The following is a 16,664-nucleotide window of genomic DNA, read 5'->3' as shown; positions in this document are numbered from 1 at the left end:
GCTCAGGTTTGGGCAGGGGAGGCCTCCGCGGGGTCTGGACGGCAGGATTTTAACTGCGCTCACTCCTGGCAGCCCTGTGCTCACCGTGGCCCTTCAGGCCGGGGTGCTTGGGGCTCCCCACTGCTGCTGCCGTGGGGCGCTGCCCCCTTCTGGTCCTTCTTCCACAGCAGCGCTGCTATCTTGGGCCAGAAGGCCCATGGCCGCGGGCCGACCTGTGCCCTGGGTGAGTGTTAGCACTGCCTCTGGCCTCTGCCCACCAGAAGCCACTGGAAATTTCCCCAGACGTCGCCAAGTGACCCCGGGTGGGCAAACCCACCCCAGGTGAGAACCACTGGTCTAGACCACTCCCAGCTGGCTTCCTCATGCCCCTCAGGGACCCCATGTGGTTGCTGGAGCCAGGCAGCCCTCGCCCCGGATGCATACACGTGCGAGGCCGCTGAGCGCTGGGCCAGGCAGCCAGTAGGTCCTCACGCTGAAGAGCTATAATAATTATTAATTTGTATTTGAGGCCTAGCATGCATTTCACTTGTGAGACCAAGTCCTCGTCCATGTCGTATCCCTGAACCTCAAGGTTATTTTACCAGCTGTGTGACCGCGGGTGAGTTACTTTGCTTCTCTGTGCCTTCCTTTCCACATCTGGGCAGTGGGGCTGCAGGGAGGGGTCAAGGAGGTGCTGGGGGTTGGAGGTCAGCGCACAGCAGGGGCTCCACTGATTGTCTCCCCCGCACCCCCTCTTCTGGTGGGAGGAGAGGGGACCCCCAGAGCTGCAGAGAACCCCTCACCGGAACTCCTGGCTCTGGCCACGCACGTCGAGGACCAGGCTGGCTTGAGAATCGCAGGTCAGCCGTAGGGAAGACAGCATCTGTTCCTCTGCCCAGAGCTTCTGGAACACGAGCTGTGGAAGGGGCAGGCGTGAGGTGTGAGGACTGCAGCGGGCCCGAGGACCCGCCTTGGCCCCACTCTGCAGCTCTCCCCCGGCAGCCGGCACTGCACCCCACCAGACCTGCACCCCAGACATCGGCAAAGAACGAGCCCCCCCACATCTCCCCATCACTGGCCTGAAGCCAAGGAAAGGAGGTTTAGAGGTGGTGAGGGAGAGCGAAACCAGGTCTGCTTTGTTGTGGGGTACAGTGACCAAGGACAAAGACCCACTGCATGAGGGGTACCCGGGGCTCTCCACACGGCAGAGGGCAGTGGGAGCAGGGCAGTGCTGGTCACCGGAAACAAGAGGTTGCGAATGAAGCTTCCGGAATGGGCAGCCAGAGAGCCCAGCCCGGACAGGTGACCTTCAGCCAAGTGACAGTGACCAGGGCCTGGCCCCATTCAGGAGACCACAGCAGATTCCCCCTCTCGGAGGTGGGAGGGCATCATGGGAAAGCGCCCAGGTGCCAGACTGAGTCCCTTTTGCTGCCTCCTTGCTAGGGGACCTTGAGTAGGTGACATACACACGCGTGTCCCACAGATGGGGACGACGGGGACTGTCGTCACAGCAGCAAATGCTTCTACAGCATCTGTTTGACCAGACGGCACCCCTGTCTCCATCCTCCCAAACCCCATGTTGTCGGTACCACCATCATCCCCATTTCAGGAACAGACTGAGGGCGCAGAGAGGCTAAGGAATTTGCCTGAGGTCACACAGCACGCTGTGTGAATCAGAGCTGGGATCTGATGTCCAGAGCTGGGGTTCTTAAGAACTATGCTGCCTGCCCCTCGCGGGGCATTAGGAGGAGGAAAGGAATCAGGCCATGGAAAACCCCCTGGACGGCACTGAGCGTGGAGCAGGGGCTCCAACAGCAAAAGCTGGGCTTTGGCTCGAGGGCGAGAGCAGAAAGGCAGAAAGCACACAGGGCGGGCACCTGGAACGGGGGCTTCCAGCATCTACAAATTGTCGAGTGCTGGAGAGACACAGCGCAGGACATCTGTTGGGCGAGCCCGTGGTTGGTCCCCTGCACGCTGGGGAACAGGATGGAGTGGACGGAATTAGCGGGGAGCCCAGCCTGGCGGGTGCACCCACTCCTCACCTGGGTGGTCGAGGGCAGGCCCAGCCTCCGGAGAGCGGGAGCTGCGTGGCTGGCATTCACCAGCAGCTCCAGGGAGCCATTCGCCGGCCAGGACACCAGGGCTGCCACGTCCATGCTGACAGCACCATCCCCTCCGTGGAGGGCCACGCTGGCCCGGGTCTGGGTCTCTAGGGGCAGAGAAGGGCACAGGCTACTGGGGGCTTGGTTCACCTCCCTGTGCGTGTGGGACTGATGCCAGACAAGGCTTTTGCTTCTCAAGAGCCTCTGGGACTTCATCTGCCAGGTGGTGTCCCCTCGATGAGCGTGGCCAGGCCAGCTCCTCTCCCCAGGATTGCTGCTGAGGTAACACCCCTGAGAGCCCACCTGAAGTACCCCCCGACCCTTCCTTCTCCCTCCCTGGGGTTGGTCAGCCCCGTGAGGGCAGGACCGTCAGTCTGTTCCCTGCTCTGTTCGCAGCACTTGGCACGGCTCCGGACACATCGCAGGCAGTGGGGAAACAGACGAATAAACACATCTCTCTGGGTTTATCATACATGCAGAGGATATCAAATGATACTGACCTGGAGCCCACCCGGCCCAGGATGGAGGGTCCCCGCCCATCCCACGCACCCGGGGAACCTCCGGGATCCTGCCTCCCAGCCCGACCACACCTCCATGATGTAGCCTCCATGGGACCCTCCGGGAAAGATGATTCCAGGAGCTTCGTCCTTCTTATTTTGGGACTTAAATCCCCCCTGCTGCAGTAGGAAGTGGCTCTCCAGGTACAGAGGCGAACCCTAGCCTACGTCAGCGGGGGTGGGCTTGGTGCAGCTCACAGCTCCTGCCCGGGATACCTGCTTCACCTGCCATCTGGGCCCATCGGGGTAGGTGGCACTCTAAGCCTCGATTTCCTCATCAATAAAGTGGGCCCAGCCAGCCCACCCTGAGTGACCCTGCCACGATGAAGAGAGAGAACACCCCGGAGGACACCTGCCCGTCAGACACACAGGTCCCAGGAAGGGTTCTCTTCCTTCCTTCCGAGGCGGTGTTCAACCCCAAGCACCTGCTACGTGTGGGGCCCGAGGAGGAAGGGACCCACATTGAAGGAGCCCCGGTCCCCAAGCCCGAGGAAGTTTCAGATGGTCCGAGACAGCGAGAATGTTAAGGCCAAGCAGAGAACGCCCCCCACCGAGGGGCTGGGATGGCCGAACGTGAGCAGCCGTGCGGAGGGGAGATGCCTGCCTGGCCGCAGGTGACCACGCCAGGCCTCTCAGGGGCCAGGAACTGGGTCACCCTGGAATGACCGTCCCATTCATTGACACCATGTCCCCAATAAGCCCTTCCTCGGAGCAGTCTGTGAGGTCAGTCCCCCTGTCTGCTCCAAGTACCCAGTCACCTCGCAGGGGGCTCAAAGCCAAGGATGGAAAAGTTTGAGGCCAGGAGAAGATGACCCAAGTGACAGGGGAGCCCCCGAGGGCTCCTGATCTCTGCATTCTACACGGGGGATAGCCAGAAGGGGGGCCTGGAGCCACGCTGCCTGGAGTCAGGTCCTGATCTCGTAGTTCTGAGGCTGTATGACCTGGGGCAAGTGACTCCACCACTCCGAGCTTCCTTTCCTCCCCTGCAGAATGGGAACAGTGACTAACCCCTACCTCATATATTCAGGAATTCACTCAACAGATTAACTGAGTAACTACTAGGCTCCACTCTCTAAAACAGGCAAAAATCATCCCTGTCCTTGTGGAGAGTGCATTCTAGGGTGGGGTGGGCAGAAGACAGGCAATGAGAAATGAAGGTCCTGAGTCAGTCAGTCACACAGGATGTTAGAGCAACAAAGCTTGGACCAGGGATGGGGTGAGCTCGAGGGAGGCGGGGATGCCAGTAAATAAGCTGGGTGGGGAAAGCCTCGCTGAAGAGATGACACTTGAAAACTATTTGAAGGCAGGGAGGGATCGAGACAAGCAGACGTGCAGGGGAAGAGCCTCCCAGACAGAGGAACAGCCTGTGCAAAGGTCCTGAGGCAGGAGCCAGCCCCATGTGTTTGAAGACTAGCAAGGAGTGAAATGAGCAGGGGCCAGAAGACGGCGTGAGAGAACAGAGGGTGTGGATCCTGAAGGCTCAGAGGCCCCACTACAGGCTTCGAGCTTCCCTTGGCCTGAGTGGATGGCTGAGCAGACTCACTGAGCTTCTGTGTTCAGAGAGCTTGCCTGGTATATGGTAAGCACCCCATCAACACTGGCTCTTACTACCTACCCCCTCCATTAGAGGTTAAACTGTTTATCCCTAAAAATCATGTTGAAGCCGTAAGCATCAGTACCAATGGAATGTGGCCTTATCTTGAAATGGGGGCCCTGCAGAGCGGATCAGGTTGAGACGCGGTCTTGCAGAAGTAGGGAGGGCCCTCGGCCAGTGACTGAGGTCACTTAAAAGAAGAGAAGAGGCCCGGACACAGAGGCAGAGATCAGAGAGAGGCAGCCACGAGCCAAGGATCGGCTGGGGCCTCCTGGAGCTGGAAGAGGCCAGAAAGGATCCCCCCACAGAGCCTTCGGCAGAAGCACGGCCCTGCGGACACCTGGGCTCCAGGACTGTAGAGGGGACACATCTTCGCAAGCCTAGGAAAGGAATACAGGCTCCCCCCGGGAACCAGGGCTTCAAGGGTAAGGATGTCCTTTGGTTCCGAGAGTGGCGAGCAGGCCCCGGGGTGGGGGGAACCGGCCCTCAGGTCCTGGGGCGGGGCGCTGGGTGCCTTACCGTGTGTCTGTAGCTTGGCGCTCAGGCGGGCCTGGCCCGGGAGCCCGGCCTGCAACAGGGTCACGCTGTTGTGCTCGCTCCGGCCAGAGAGCTGCAGGTGCCCCGCACGGTGACGGCCACTCACAGAGTAGTTCACGGACGTGGGCCCTGCCGAGAGGCGTCCGGAATGCTGGAAGCTGGAACCGTTGCTGGGAACGTCCACAGAGGCCTAGAATGACCCGCCGGAGAGGGTGGCTTGTGGGGGTGGCAGAGACAGCCAGCCCGGCCCAGCTCACTCCAGCTCCCAAAGACCCACAGCACTGTGGGGGTGGGGGGTGGGGAGCTGAGACCCGCGCCTTGCAGGAGTCAGTTTAGAAAAGAGCAAGGGGACATGCGCTATGTTGCTGGGTGGGGTGTGCTGGCCCAGGAACGGCTGCTTGCAGCTATGGGGTTTCCGTGTGGGGTAGAATGAGAGAAGCAAGGCACACCACTATGAACAGACCCGGTGCCCTTAAAATGCTTGAAAATACTTAAAATGGGGGACGCCTGAGTGGCTCAGTGGGTTAGGTGTCTGCCTTCAGCTCAGGTCATGATCCCAGGGTCCTAGGATAGAGTCCCACGCTGGGCTCCTTGCTCGGCAGGGAGCCTGCTTCTCCCTCTGCCTGCGACTCCTCCTGCTTGTGCTCTCTCTCACCATTAAATAAAATTTTTTTAAAAAGACTTAAAATGTAATACATTAATATATTATACTATCATAAAAAAATGTCTGCAAAATAAAACATAGCTTTGGAAGGTTTTTGACAGGCACGAGCTCTCTATGTCCCCAAGCAGCCCCCTGACCCATTTTCAGCTCTCTACCTGGCCCCCAAAGGCTTTGAGTTTGTGGCCTCTGCCCCCCACTGGAGCAGCAGCGACCAGCAGGGGCATAAAGCCCCTCGCTGCGTGGCGTCAGCGGCTCTACAAAGCAGGAAGTGCTGCCCTGCCCTTCGGTGATGCTGGCTGAGCGCCTACTAAGTGCCGGGCCCTGTCCTGCACCTGGAGATGCCACCGTGCACCACACACGGGATTGCCGGGGCCGTGCAGCCTGGAGGCCGGCTGCGGGAGACAGACCAGGACAAGGTAGAAGCCATCGCGGGCCGGACGGAAAGAGGATGGAAAAGAGAAAGCAGTCGGGGAGCATGTGAGATAGTAAGAAATACACAGGCTTAGCTATCTATGCCTTTGTCCCCGGGTCCTGCCCCCATCTGGTCTGTGATCCCCGTCCATGACCCAGAGCTCCCGCCCTTGAAAGCTCCCCAGTGAGTGGGAGAGAGGAGCGTCTTACTGGAGCTCCTCAATCCCTTGGGATTTCGTGGGTGAGACCAGTGCTTTCTGTTCTACTGAGGGGACTCTCGGTGGGTTCCCCAGAAAGACCAAACCCTGGTGAGAAGCTGGAACCTTCAGCCCCCCCCCCGTCCCTGTCCTCAGGGAGGGGAGGAGAGGCTGCGGGGCGAGTGAAGGATCCAGCACACTCACCGGATGAACGCCTGTGAAAATCCCTCAAGCAGGGCTCAGGGCTGACCACATCCGCGGGCAGGGAAGGGGGCACCAGCAAATGGGTCGTGGGTGGGGGAGTCCCCAGCCATCTGGACCCACGTGTGCTCTGAGTGGCAGACGAGAAGCAAAGCCATCTTCTTCACAGAGGGTTCGGGTGGGGGAGACACAGGCCAGGGCAGGGGTCCTCAGGGAAGGCCAGAGAGGGGACATGTGTGCAAAGACCTGGGGAGGCCAGGAGCGGGCGGTGGGCATCGAAGGGAAGAAACATCTGGCGAGCCTGAGTACAGGGGCCAGCGAGCCCGAGGGAAGTCAGCAAGCGGGGAGCCCCCGGCAGGTGAGCTCAGAGAGGGCATGAGGTTTCTGGGGCCAACCTGGACGTGGAGGGGCTCTGGGTGGAGACCCGAGGGGGCAGCAGTGAAGGCGGGAGCCCAGCTAGGTGGCTGGAACCTGGGTGTGACCCGAGATGGCCTGGAGCAGAGGACACAGCTGGAGGTGGGGAACAAGGGGTTGGGCTCCAGGCACATCTGGGAGGACACACCATCCGCGTCTGCGGCCGGGCTGGGCCAGCCAGGAGCCCATCCGCCTCCAAGGGGAGAGACACAAGTATACAGACCTGCGCGTGTGGGGCCTAAAGAAGAAGAAAGGGGGGAGCTTCCGTGCAGCAGAGAGAGACACCGGCCCAGAATGCCCAGGCTGAGAGCAGGTGGATAAGGCTAAAAAGGGGGGGTCAAGGACACGCACTCGGTCCACAGGGAGGCTGTGAACCCAGGGGCACGTGGCTAGGCTAGGGAGAGGAGCCCTCTCCCTACTATCGAGATGAGGAGACTGAGGCTCAGAGGGAAGTCTGGAACCTTGTTCCACCTCCCCTTTGTATCCCCCTGACTTCCAACAACGTTTGTTGAGCGAATGCACGAAAGCACAAACGCACGCACGAGTTTCCATGATCACCGGCGCTCGCCGAGGCTGACCTGCAGGCCCAGCTTGTCCGCCCGCCACAGAGTCCGCAGCACGGGGACGTTGTGCCAGAGCGTGTAGGACAGGGAGACGTGCTCTGGCTGCCGCGTGAACGTCAACTCCTCCGAGACCTGCCCACGGGGACGACTGTGAGACCTGGGCCTTGGGCTGGGCTGTCCCCAGGACCCCCACAACCCCCCGCCCCCCCCCCAGTTCCCAGAGGCCCGGCCTGCTGAGCCCCACACCTGTTTGTCGTCGACTTGGACCCGCAGGGTGCGTCTGTAGCCCGGCCCGTAGCTCTCGGTGGCCAGATCCAGCAGGACACGGGCTGGGAGGCCCAAGGGGCTGGGCTGGGGGAAGCTGTGTACCAGCAACATAGCCACCTCCCGCTGGGTCTGCAAAGGAGGCAGAGAAACAGACTCCGTGCCTGGTAGGTGGCCAGAGTCCCCCACGGAGGGGAGCATAAACTACTCAGACATTAAATCAAGCCCCGTCTCCCCCACCCTGTTGTCTACCGCACCCTAGAAGAACAGTAAGGGGAATTCCCACCAGAGGCAGCGAACGTATTTTGGGATGCCTGATAGAAAGGAAGGGGCGAGTGCAAAGTTCAGGGGGGAGGAAAGGAACCTCAGAGAGAAAGGCTTCGGCAAGGTTGAGGGAGGGACCCACAGACTGTTGGAGAAGGACACGCCTTGCAGGTTGGGATGTAGCAGAGAGAAAAACATCTGGACAAATAAAAGACAAAAAAAAAAACAAAAAAAACCTCCCGAGACGTTCAGACGATGCTCACAGAAGGGTGTGAAGAAAGCCCTGCAAGACGGCTCTGTCTACTGAAGTGATGGTCAGAGACTTTCCCAGGCAGCTCCGGGCAGGCCGGCGAGCTCTGAGAGAATCAAGCAGGCGGGGCTGAGCCCGCACACCCTCTCTGATCTAGCGGTTCCGCTCGGCCCGTGTTCACCGAAACACAGGCATACCAGCGAGCTTGAGGCAGTGTTATTTGCAAGAGGCAAAAACTGGATGCTTGCATCCCTAAGAATTGAAAGCCGGGTCTTGGAAAGAGATCTGCATAACCGTGGCCCTAGGAGCACTGCTCCCGGTACTCAAAGGTCGGAAACAACTTGAACATCAGGGGACGGATGAGCAACACGGTGTGGTCTGTCCACACTGCGCGGGTTGCTGGGACTTAAGGAAGGAGGGACACTCTGACAGCAGCGACAATGTGGGGGAACCCCGAGGACGTGATGGTCGGCGAACGAAGCCAGTCATAGAAAGATGCTGTGTGATTCCACCTGGAGGAGATGCCCTGAGTAGTCAAACCCAAAGAGACAGAAAAGGGTATGGCGGTTGCCAGGGGTTGGGGTGGGGGGAGCAGGGGACGGGGAGTTGCTGTGTCATGGGGACAGAGTTTCCGTTGTGCAGTAGGAAGACAGTCCCGGAGACGGGGGGTGGAGAGGGCTGCACAAGAACATGGGTACGAAGACCACTGAACATTCAACTTAGAAATGGTTAAGACGGTTAATTTTTTTAAAAATTACATATTTATTTGTCAGAGAGACAGCATGCACAAGCAGGGGAAGCGGCAGGCAGAGGGAGAAGCAGGCTTCCCACTGAGCAGAGAGCCTGATGTGGGGCTCGATCCCAGGACCCTGAGATCATGACCCAAGCTGAAGGCAAACGTTGAACCAACGGAGCCTTCCAGGCATCCCAAGATGATAAATTTTATATGTATTTTACAATACAAATTTTTAAAACAAAATAAAAACAGGTGCATGACTAATTAACAAGATCTACAGTAAGAGGATGACAGCCCCCAAAAGCTAACGGGTAGAAGGACAGATGGCCTGTAATACATCTACACTGTCCAATACTATACGGCAATGAGGTACGATCGAAAACAAGGCAGGAAATCTCACAACCTAATGGTTTTTTGGTGTGGCTCTTAAAAGATGCACTTATTTGAGGGGAGAAGGAAGAAGGGGAGGGACAGAAAGCCTTAAGCAGACTCCACGCTGAGCGCAGAGCCTGACACGGGGCTCGAACTCACAGCCCCGAGAGAGGGACCTGAGCCGGAACCAAGAGACGGATGCTCCAACGACCGTGCCCACCAGGTGCCCCGCGCAAACATGTTGAAGAGGAGGCAAGTGTGAAAAGGAACACGCTGCGTGCTTCTGCGGACGGACGGGACATTCAGGAACGTGCATGGGGGTGGGGGGGCTCCTGGGTGTGCCCGGTGAGAAGAAGAGGGCCCGAGTGGGGCTTCTGGGGTTCTGGTCACATTCTGCACTTTCATTTGCTCTGTGAAAATGCCACCAGACTGAGTACTTTTCATCTCTGTCCTCTCCCTGTCATGTTTGTTACATTTCCATAAGACTTTTTTTTTTTTAATTTTAAAGCAAACGAGCAAGAGAAAAGTGGGGGGCTGTGGGGCTTCTTGTTGGAAGCCTCATGCCTCCACGTATGGGTCCCAAGGCTCCCATCTCGGCGCTAGGAGAGCACCCGGTGCTTCTCCTCGGGCCTCAGCACCCCTTCCCTGGTGTCCCCAGGCACCCCGACCCCTGTGATCTGACCTCGGTAGCCTTGAGGGTGAGCAGTCCTCGCAGCGAGCTGTGGTTCATGGCGACTAGGACCCGGGCGTCCACAGCCATGGAGTTCACGGTGACGGCCCCGGAGCTGTTGACTCGGCCGGGGACCCCCAGGGCCTGGAGAGGTTTTGAGACACAAAAGCAGGGCTCTCGATCAGGGGTCCTAAGACCTCCCTCTCGAACTGTTCACCCAGTGGGATGTGAACGTCTTTCTAGGACAGGGTTTGTCGCTTTGATCACGGTCTCAAAGTGCCCGAGGGCCCCCCTGGCTGTGGCTCTGTCCACTGTTTAATGGGTTTCCCCCTCCTGCCTCCCTGCCCTTCCCAAATCCCCAGGGATCTGATTTTGGCCGGAGGAGAACCCGGTCTTGTGGACCAACCTGCCCAACAATCTTACAACCAGAGGAGCTGGAGAGCCCTCCTCCTCTTGCCTCTCCCCTCCGGGGGCAGACCCAGCTCTCCCAGAGAGCTGCCAGCACATGCAAGAGCCCTCCAAGGCTTCTTTGCCTTAGCATGGGGCAGAGAAAGACACGTCCATTCTCCAGACCCCACCATGCACTGGGCCGTGCTGGGCAGCAGGTGTCTGCCGTTTTAACTAATCCTGATAGCAGAGGGGTCTTCACACCTCATTTTGTGATAAAACGGAGACCCAGAAAGAAACGATGACTTGCTCAAAGCCACCCAGAGACAAGGAGGCAGAGCCACGTCTCAGTCTAATGCTTCCTGGCCTCCCAGATGGCCTTGCCAGCATGGGCTTTGCTGAGACCCACACCTGCCTGACACAGCCTCCAACCCTCTTACCCCCTCCCTCCCGGAAAGGCCTTCCTCCCAGGCCTCCAGGCCCTTCCTCCCTTGGGCTTCTCACCCTCCCTTGCTTGTCCCTGGTAGCTGGTACCCAGAGCCGCTCCCTGATGCCCTGCCCGGGTCCACACCCACTCCATTAACATCTCAGCCAGTCCCCCTGGCTTTCAGAGACCACAGCCAAGCTCCTGACCCCAAGAGCGGCCCCCCATAGCTTCACCTGGGCATCCAACAGCCCTGGCAAGTTTAACACGTCCAAGATGGAGCTGGGTCAGGGACGCCTCCCCAGCCCTCCTCTTCCCACTGTGCTGCCCGTCACAGGCACCAGCAACCCCAGCCCTCTCAACACACGGGACACAAGCAGAGGAGACGCCCTGCTCCCCTGCCCCCTCTCTCGCACCCCCGCTCCCAAACCTCCAGCCAGTCCTCTGTCTCAGCCTCTACAAAGGATCCTGAATCTGAGCGCTCCCCCACCTCCTGTGCTTTTCATACAGCAGGAGTCAGCAAAGGAAGGTGGATGGGCCACACCCAGCCCATTACCTGCTGTTATAAATAAAGTTTTATTGGCACATGGTCACGCCCATTTGTGTGTTTATTGTTTATACGTGTTTTGTGCTGTAACCACAGGGCTGAGTAGTTACCACAGAGGCTACACAACCTGCAAAGCTGAAGATATTTACTCTCTGGCCTTTTAGAGAAAGGCTTTGGTGACCCTGGCTCTAGAAAACGCTTTGCCTCTCTGGCTCTGCCTCAGGACCTTTGCACTGGCCCTGCCTAGAAGGCTCTCTCCCCAGATAGCCACGTGGCTCCTCCTTCTTCTCCTTCAAGTCTCTGCTCAAATGTCGTCTTGTCTTTGGGGCCAATCTTGACTAACTTTTAAAAATTGCAGTGTGTGTCCTGTTATTCACACCCCCGTTCCCACTTTCTGCCTCCCATAGTCCTTACCACTAACTGATACAGTCTGCACTTCGCTGATGGATGCCTGGGGTTGCCTGTCTCCCCTAGGCAGGCATTTACCTCTGCTTGGTTCATGGCTGTATTTCCAGGGCACAGAGTGGGCTCAATACGTATTTGACGAGTCCCTTCCCCTGGGGTTTAATCTCTCTTGTTTCTCCAGTGGTTGAAAAAGCGGCCCCCCCCTGCCCCCTGGAGACTGTGGGGCCTACGCCCCCTCCATACCGCAGAGCCCCTTACCTGCAGGGCCTCGCAGGAGCTCTCAGCCAGCACCCACCAGTGCAGCCCGTGGTCTAGGCGCAGCTCGCCACCGCCCTGCAGCTCACAGGCCCCCGCCTGCAGCTCCAGACCCAGCCAGTGCCCGGCCGCCCACCCAAGCTGGACGCTCAGCAAGGCCTCTGGGGGGATGGCCCGCAGCGTGGGCAGCGTGTGACTCAGCTTCACTCGGAGTGTGGCCTCCGATGGGTGCACGGCCGCCACCAAGGTCAGGGACGCGGTCTGGCCGGGCGATGCGAGGGCCCCGGACACCGCTGCTTCTCCACCTGTGGCTCGCAGGGAGCCATTGAGCTGCGTCCCTGCTGGGAGACCCAGGCCCTGGCAGACCAGAAGGGGGTCAGAGAGAGGTCCCAGGTCAGGAGAGCGAATCTGATTCTCCATCTCCCACCATCTCACCCCTCCAGCCCCCCCGGCGCCCCAATCTGTGCTTCCCTCGCCCCACGAAAGAGCAGCAGTTCCAACACACAAGTAACCAGTGTAGAAAGTCAATACCCACACAGCCTCATGCTAAGTGCTCTGCAGGAATCACCTTTCTTCAGCCTGTTCCCAGCCCGGAGCTGGGCAGTCGCTGTCCCCATGTGACAGATGGGAAGACTGAGGCTCAAAGAGGCAAAACGAATGAATGCCCAGGATACCAGGGGTTACCAGCAGAGCTCAGGTCTGTACCCAACTGGTCTTCTACAGTCTGTGCCTTTAATCTAGGTCATCCGGTAGGATCGTCACTAACCATGTGGAGCTGTTTCCATTGAAATTAAAATGAAGCAAAAGGAGGAATTCAGCTTCTCGGTTGCACTGGTGAGCTCTGTGCTTGGTAGCTACATGAGGCTAGTGGTTACTGGCCCAGGCAGCAAAGGAAGAACTTATCCATCCTCCTAGAGTGCAAGTGGGTGGGTCTCCCATGATGCTTTACGCTCTCGTGGGTGGCTCAGGGGTGTGCTGATTTAATAGTGACAGGGCATCTGTGAGTGCCCAGGGATGCCGAGGGGACCAGACCCTGTCCCTACCCCCAGGATGCTCCACTGGGAGGGGAGAGACAAGGGGACAGGCAGGATGACAGTCTCTACTGTCCGACTCAGTGTCCCCCTTTCCTGAGACTTAGGTTCTCCTCCCCCAAATATCACAGGAGAATTCTCAGACCATCTCGTGGCCCAGATAAAGCCCGGGCTGTGGTTTCATAACCGAGACGTGCCTGTCCCCACGGTCAGCAGAGGAGAGAGCCCCTCATTGCCTTCCTGCGCTCAGAAGGTCACTGAAATGGCAAATGCATAAATTGCAACTGTGTGGTCCTTCCATGGCACGGCTCTGAGTGACCCTTATCTCTCTCGGCCTCAATCTTCCCGTCTGCCAAATGGGAATATAAGACTAGAGAGGAACCGAGTGTTGGAGAGAGAATTTGCGGAAGAGTGGCAGGGATTTTGAGAAGCGTGGAGGAGAGAGCCGGCCAGGCTCAGGCTGCACACTGGCAGGGGCTCTGGAGGCCTCCCCCGACCCCCAGCTGCCTCGTTGGCCCACCATACACACCTCCAGCAGCGGGCAGCCGGGCTCGGTGGCCAGTGTCCACGCGCTCTGGTTCCCACGCTGCTCCAGCATGCCCCGCAGCCGGCACGGCCCCAGCTGGAGGGCCAGGGAGCTGCGGGCGGCAGGGCGGGGCCGGACAGCCAGGCTGATGGCGCTGCTGGGGGGAAGGCCCAGGCGGCCCAGCAGGGGCAGGGAGTGGGCCAGGTGCCCAACAACAGAGGTTTGGGGCCCACAGGTGCGGGCCAGCTGCAGGAGGGCGTCTCCTCGGTCACTGTGGAGGCCTGTGGCCAGAATGACCTCACAGGGGCCCCAGCTCAGGCTGCCCTCAGCGTGCAGGGCCTGCGGGATGCCCGTTGCCTAGAATATGGAGAAGTGGCTGGAGTTAAGGGCAGCTTTGGAAGCCAGTGTCGGGAAGCTGGGCATGAGCCCGGCTGGGGAGACGGCGGTGTCGCCCTACGGGCTCAACTCCACCAGCACCTCCCTCTGCAAAGTAGCTGATACCCTGGGTACCCCACGGACAGAGGTAGGCTCCGGTTCTGGGTCCCCCACTGACTCTATCTTGCTGAACCTGAACCTCGGTTTACCCATCTGGGAAATGGGGGTTGATCACAGCACTCCGAGTCCCTGGGAAATGTCAATGAGTTAATGCTTGTGACTTGCTGGCCAGAGGCAGGCACCCAGAAAACACCAGCTGCTGGAAATTCAGCACTGACATCAATGATGGTTGGCTGCAGGGCGGAGAGCCTAAGTAACTTGTCCCACTAAGGGCTGACGATATGCCCCTCACGGAGGCACGGACCCAAGATGGGAACGAGAGGGGAGTGATGGGGTTAATTCCACTCCGGTCTCCCAGCTTCTCTGGGCCCCAGACCCCGGGACTAGGGAGACAAGCAGCCCCTTCCTAGCGGGGGGGTGAGGGTTTGAGGAGCACATCTGAGAAGGCTCAGAGAGTACTCAGCACACAGTGCTCACAAAAATCAGCACGTACTTCTCAATATTCTCATGAGTGCTCCCAGACCCTGTATCCTAGGGGCAGGATGAGCGAGATCAAGAGAAAAGAATAAACTTGAGCCCCAGAACGGAAGCCAACCAGGTAGGCCCCTTTGTGAGCGAGAATATTCGCGTCGGGGTTCCATTTTTGGCTCAAAGTTTTGTACTCGAAGCCTCCCCCCAAATCAGGGGATAACAGCAAGACAACAGGAGTTTTTCATGCTGAGGGCAGAGCTGGGTATACAGTAGGAAGTTAATAATATAGAGGGGGGCAGGGGTCTGGCCAGGCCTCTGCACTGCAGGGTGCAGGGTGGGGAGGGGGCTTACCTCCAGCAGAGGACAGTGGTTCACCAGGGAGAGGGTCCAGTTGGTGTGAGTGATGTTGGCCTCAGGACCGACATCCCCACGCACGGTCAGGGCACACTGGCCAAGGGCCACCTCCAGCCCGGCCCCGGGAGGATTGTGTCCCCCTAGCGACACCTGGATGTGGTTGTCGGGGGCAACCCCCAGAGCCTGAAGGGGAGGCCATGTGTGCTGGAGGCTGGCGTCCAGGTGGGTACGGCGGTGGCCACAGGCTGTGTGGACGTGGGTCCGGGCGAATGTGTCCCCTGAAGTCATCTGGGCCTCCAGCCTAGCCGTGCAGGCGCCGATCAGGAGGGAGCCATTCAAGGACAACACGGCCAGATTCTGCCCCCAAGAAAGGCAAGGTGAGGCTGAGCAGGTGTCCCCAGAACACCCCACCAAGCGGTGGTGCGCCTCTGTCTGGCCCAGGTGGTCAAGGGAACCCCCGACCCCTGGGCTACCCACATACCCAGGGAACCAGCTCTAGTCCTGACAAGTGCTTCTCCCTGAAGAGCTGGAAACGGCCACTCAGAGAGTCATGAAGAAGTTCGGCCCCTCAGAGCATTTTGGGTCCCTGATGTCCCCTCCCTGTAGGCCCGTCTCTGGGTCGCCCCACCCTGAGCATCCTGGTCCCATTTCTGTGACAGAGTCTCAAGTCACTCAGCCTTGTTCATGTGGCTTGTCGGAGACATGTCCTTTCTTAATGCCCCCAGAGGAAGTCCCCGTTTCTTGGGCTGGAGGGGGGGTCATGTATTCTCAGGACCTGGGGGCCCAGCTTGCACCCCCATCATAGAACCCGGAGCTGCTCGCAGCCCCTTCCCCTGGGGCGGGGACAGCAACACCAACGCGGGAGCGAACACACACTATCGGTCCCACCGCAGCTAAACGGAGGCCACATGGTTGGGGGGCACACGGCTGGGGGGCCCAGACCACAGGCTCTCCTGCCTCTCCCTCCTACTCTAGAACTGGTGAATGCCTTGATTTCTAGCCCTTTCCTGGAATTCCAGAGCACAGCTACCTGAAGGAAGGGCTATCCACTCACCGCTCCTGTCCCAACCCCCTTCCCCAGTCACTCTTTCTAGCAACCAAGCCCCGCCCCCAAACCCTGACTGGGTGCCAGGCGCACAGCTCCCCCATTCCACGTGCCCTGGCTCTTCAGTTTCATGGGGGGAAGGCAGCCCCTCTGTCCAGCCTGTTAAAAACCCTTTCAGTCCTGACCCCCTATTCTCTTAGTTAACTCTCCCACCATTGAGGCCCCAGTGTGACCCTGGGAAAGCGACCCAGCTCCTGCGGGTGGGGGATGCCAGCGCACAGCCAGGCCAGGATGGCGAGCCGCAGGGGCAGAATACCTCTGTCCTCCACCCCCCGCAGTGCTCTGGGCTACGTCCCCCTCCACTGCCATCAAGCCACAGAGCTCCGCCAGGCCAGGCCTGCAACCAGCTGCCCACTCAGGTGCCTACAGAGCAGCACTGACAAGGTCTGCAGGAAGCCCTGTGGTTGCCCCAGTGTCTAGTTCACCCCAGGTCCAGGAGCCACGGGACCTGCCAGAGCTCAGGGAGCTCAGCCCGCCACGATCTGCCTGTGACAGAGAGGACCCACTGCCCACCTATGACAGGGACCCACGTACCTCGAGAGGCTGCCCCACGAAGTCCCCCTTGCAGAGCCCCAAGAGCTGGGTGGGCGAGGCGTCTCCGCTGCAGTTGACCTGCGGAGAGCAGGGGGGTTAGGAGGCCATGCTGACTGCCACCACTGGGAATATGGTCCCCAACCTAGAGCCCAGACGGAGCACAGACCTCCAGCTCCACCCCATCTCCGTTTGTGGAAGCCTCCCTGGGAACAGCCCCCAAGGAGAAGTCCAGAAACCCCAGTGCTACCCCACAGCATCGTCATTAAACTGAAGGAACCGGAGCTCATGTGCTCAGGGGCCTGTGTGTGCCAGGCTCTAACTGGTTCTGGGAACCATCAGCAGTCGCGTTTTTCGG

The 16,664-nt window shown here is 59.2% G+C and overlaps 1 protein-coding gene across 5 annotated transcripts in view; it reads right to left on the bottom strand.

Moving 5' to 3' along the window:
* LOC116580920 overlaps window positions 1-16,664 on the bottom strand; it is a 138,392-nt gene that overhangs the window by 33,270 nt on the left and 88,458 nt on the right. For all 5 annotated transcript variants that reach the window (XM_032327782.1, XM_032327786.1, XM_032327785.1 and 2 more), the window contains 10 exons: window positions 16,310-16,387; window positions 14,668-15,027; window positions 13,354-13,707; window positions 11,797-12,150; window positions 9,788-9,919; window positions 7,466-7,615; window positions 7,235-7,351; window positions 4,752-4,959; window positions 2,022-2,188; window positions 783-895 (listed from right to left, as the gene is read on the bottom strand). In XM_032327782.1, the coding sequence (XP_032183673.1) occupies window positions 783-895; window positions 2,022-2,188; window positions 4,752-4,959; window positions 7,235-7,351; window positions 7,466-7,615; window positions 9,788-9,919; window positions 11,797-12,150; window positions 13,354-13,707; window positions 14,668-15,027; window positions 16,310-16,387 (2,033 nt within the window). The remainder of the gene's footprint in view (window positions 1-782; window positions 896-2,021; window positions 2,189-4,751; window positions 4,960-7,234; window positions 7,352-7,465; window positions 7,616-9,787; window positions 9,920-11,796; window positions 12,151-13,353; window positions 13,708-14,667; window positions 15,028-16,309; window positions 16,388-16,664) is intronic.

Source organism: Mustela erminea, chromosome 20 (genome assembly GCF_009829155.1).
Source record: "Mustela erminea isolate mMusErm1 chromosome 20, mMusErm1.Pri, whole genome shotgun sequence".
Classification (NCBI taxonomy): Eukaryota; Metazoa; Chordata; class Mammalia; order Carnivora; family Mustelidae; genus Mustela; species Mustela erminea.
Note: the sequence above shows the minus strand (reverse complement) of the source record. Positions and strands in the feature narration are given on the sequence as shown.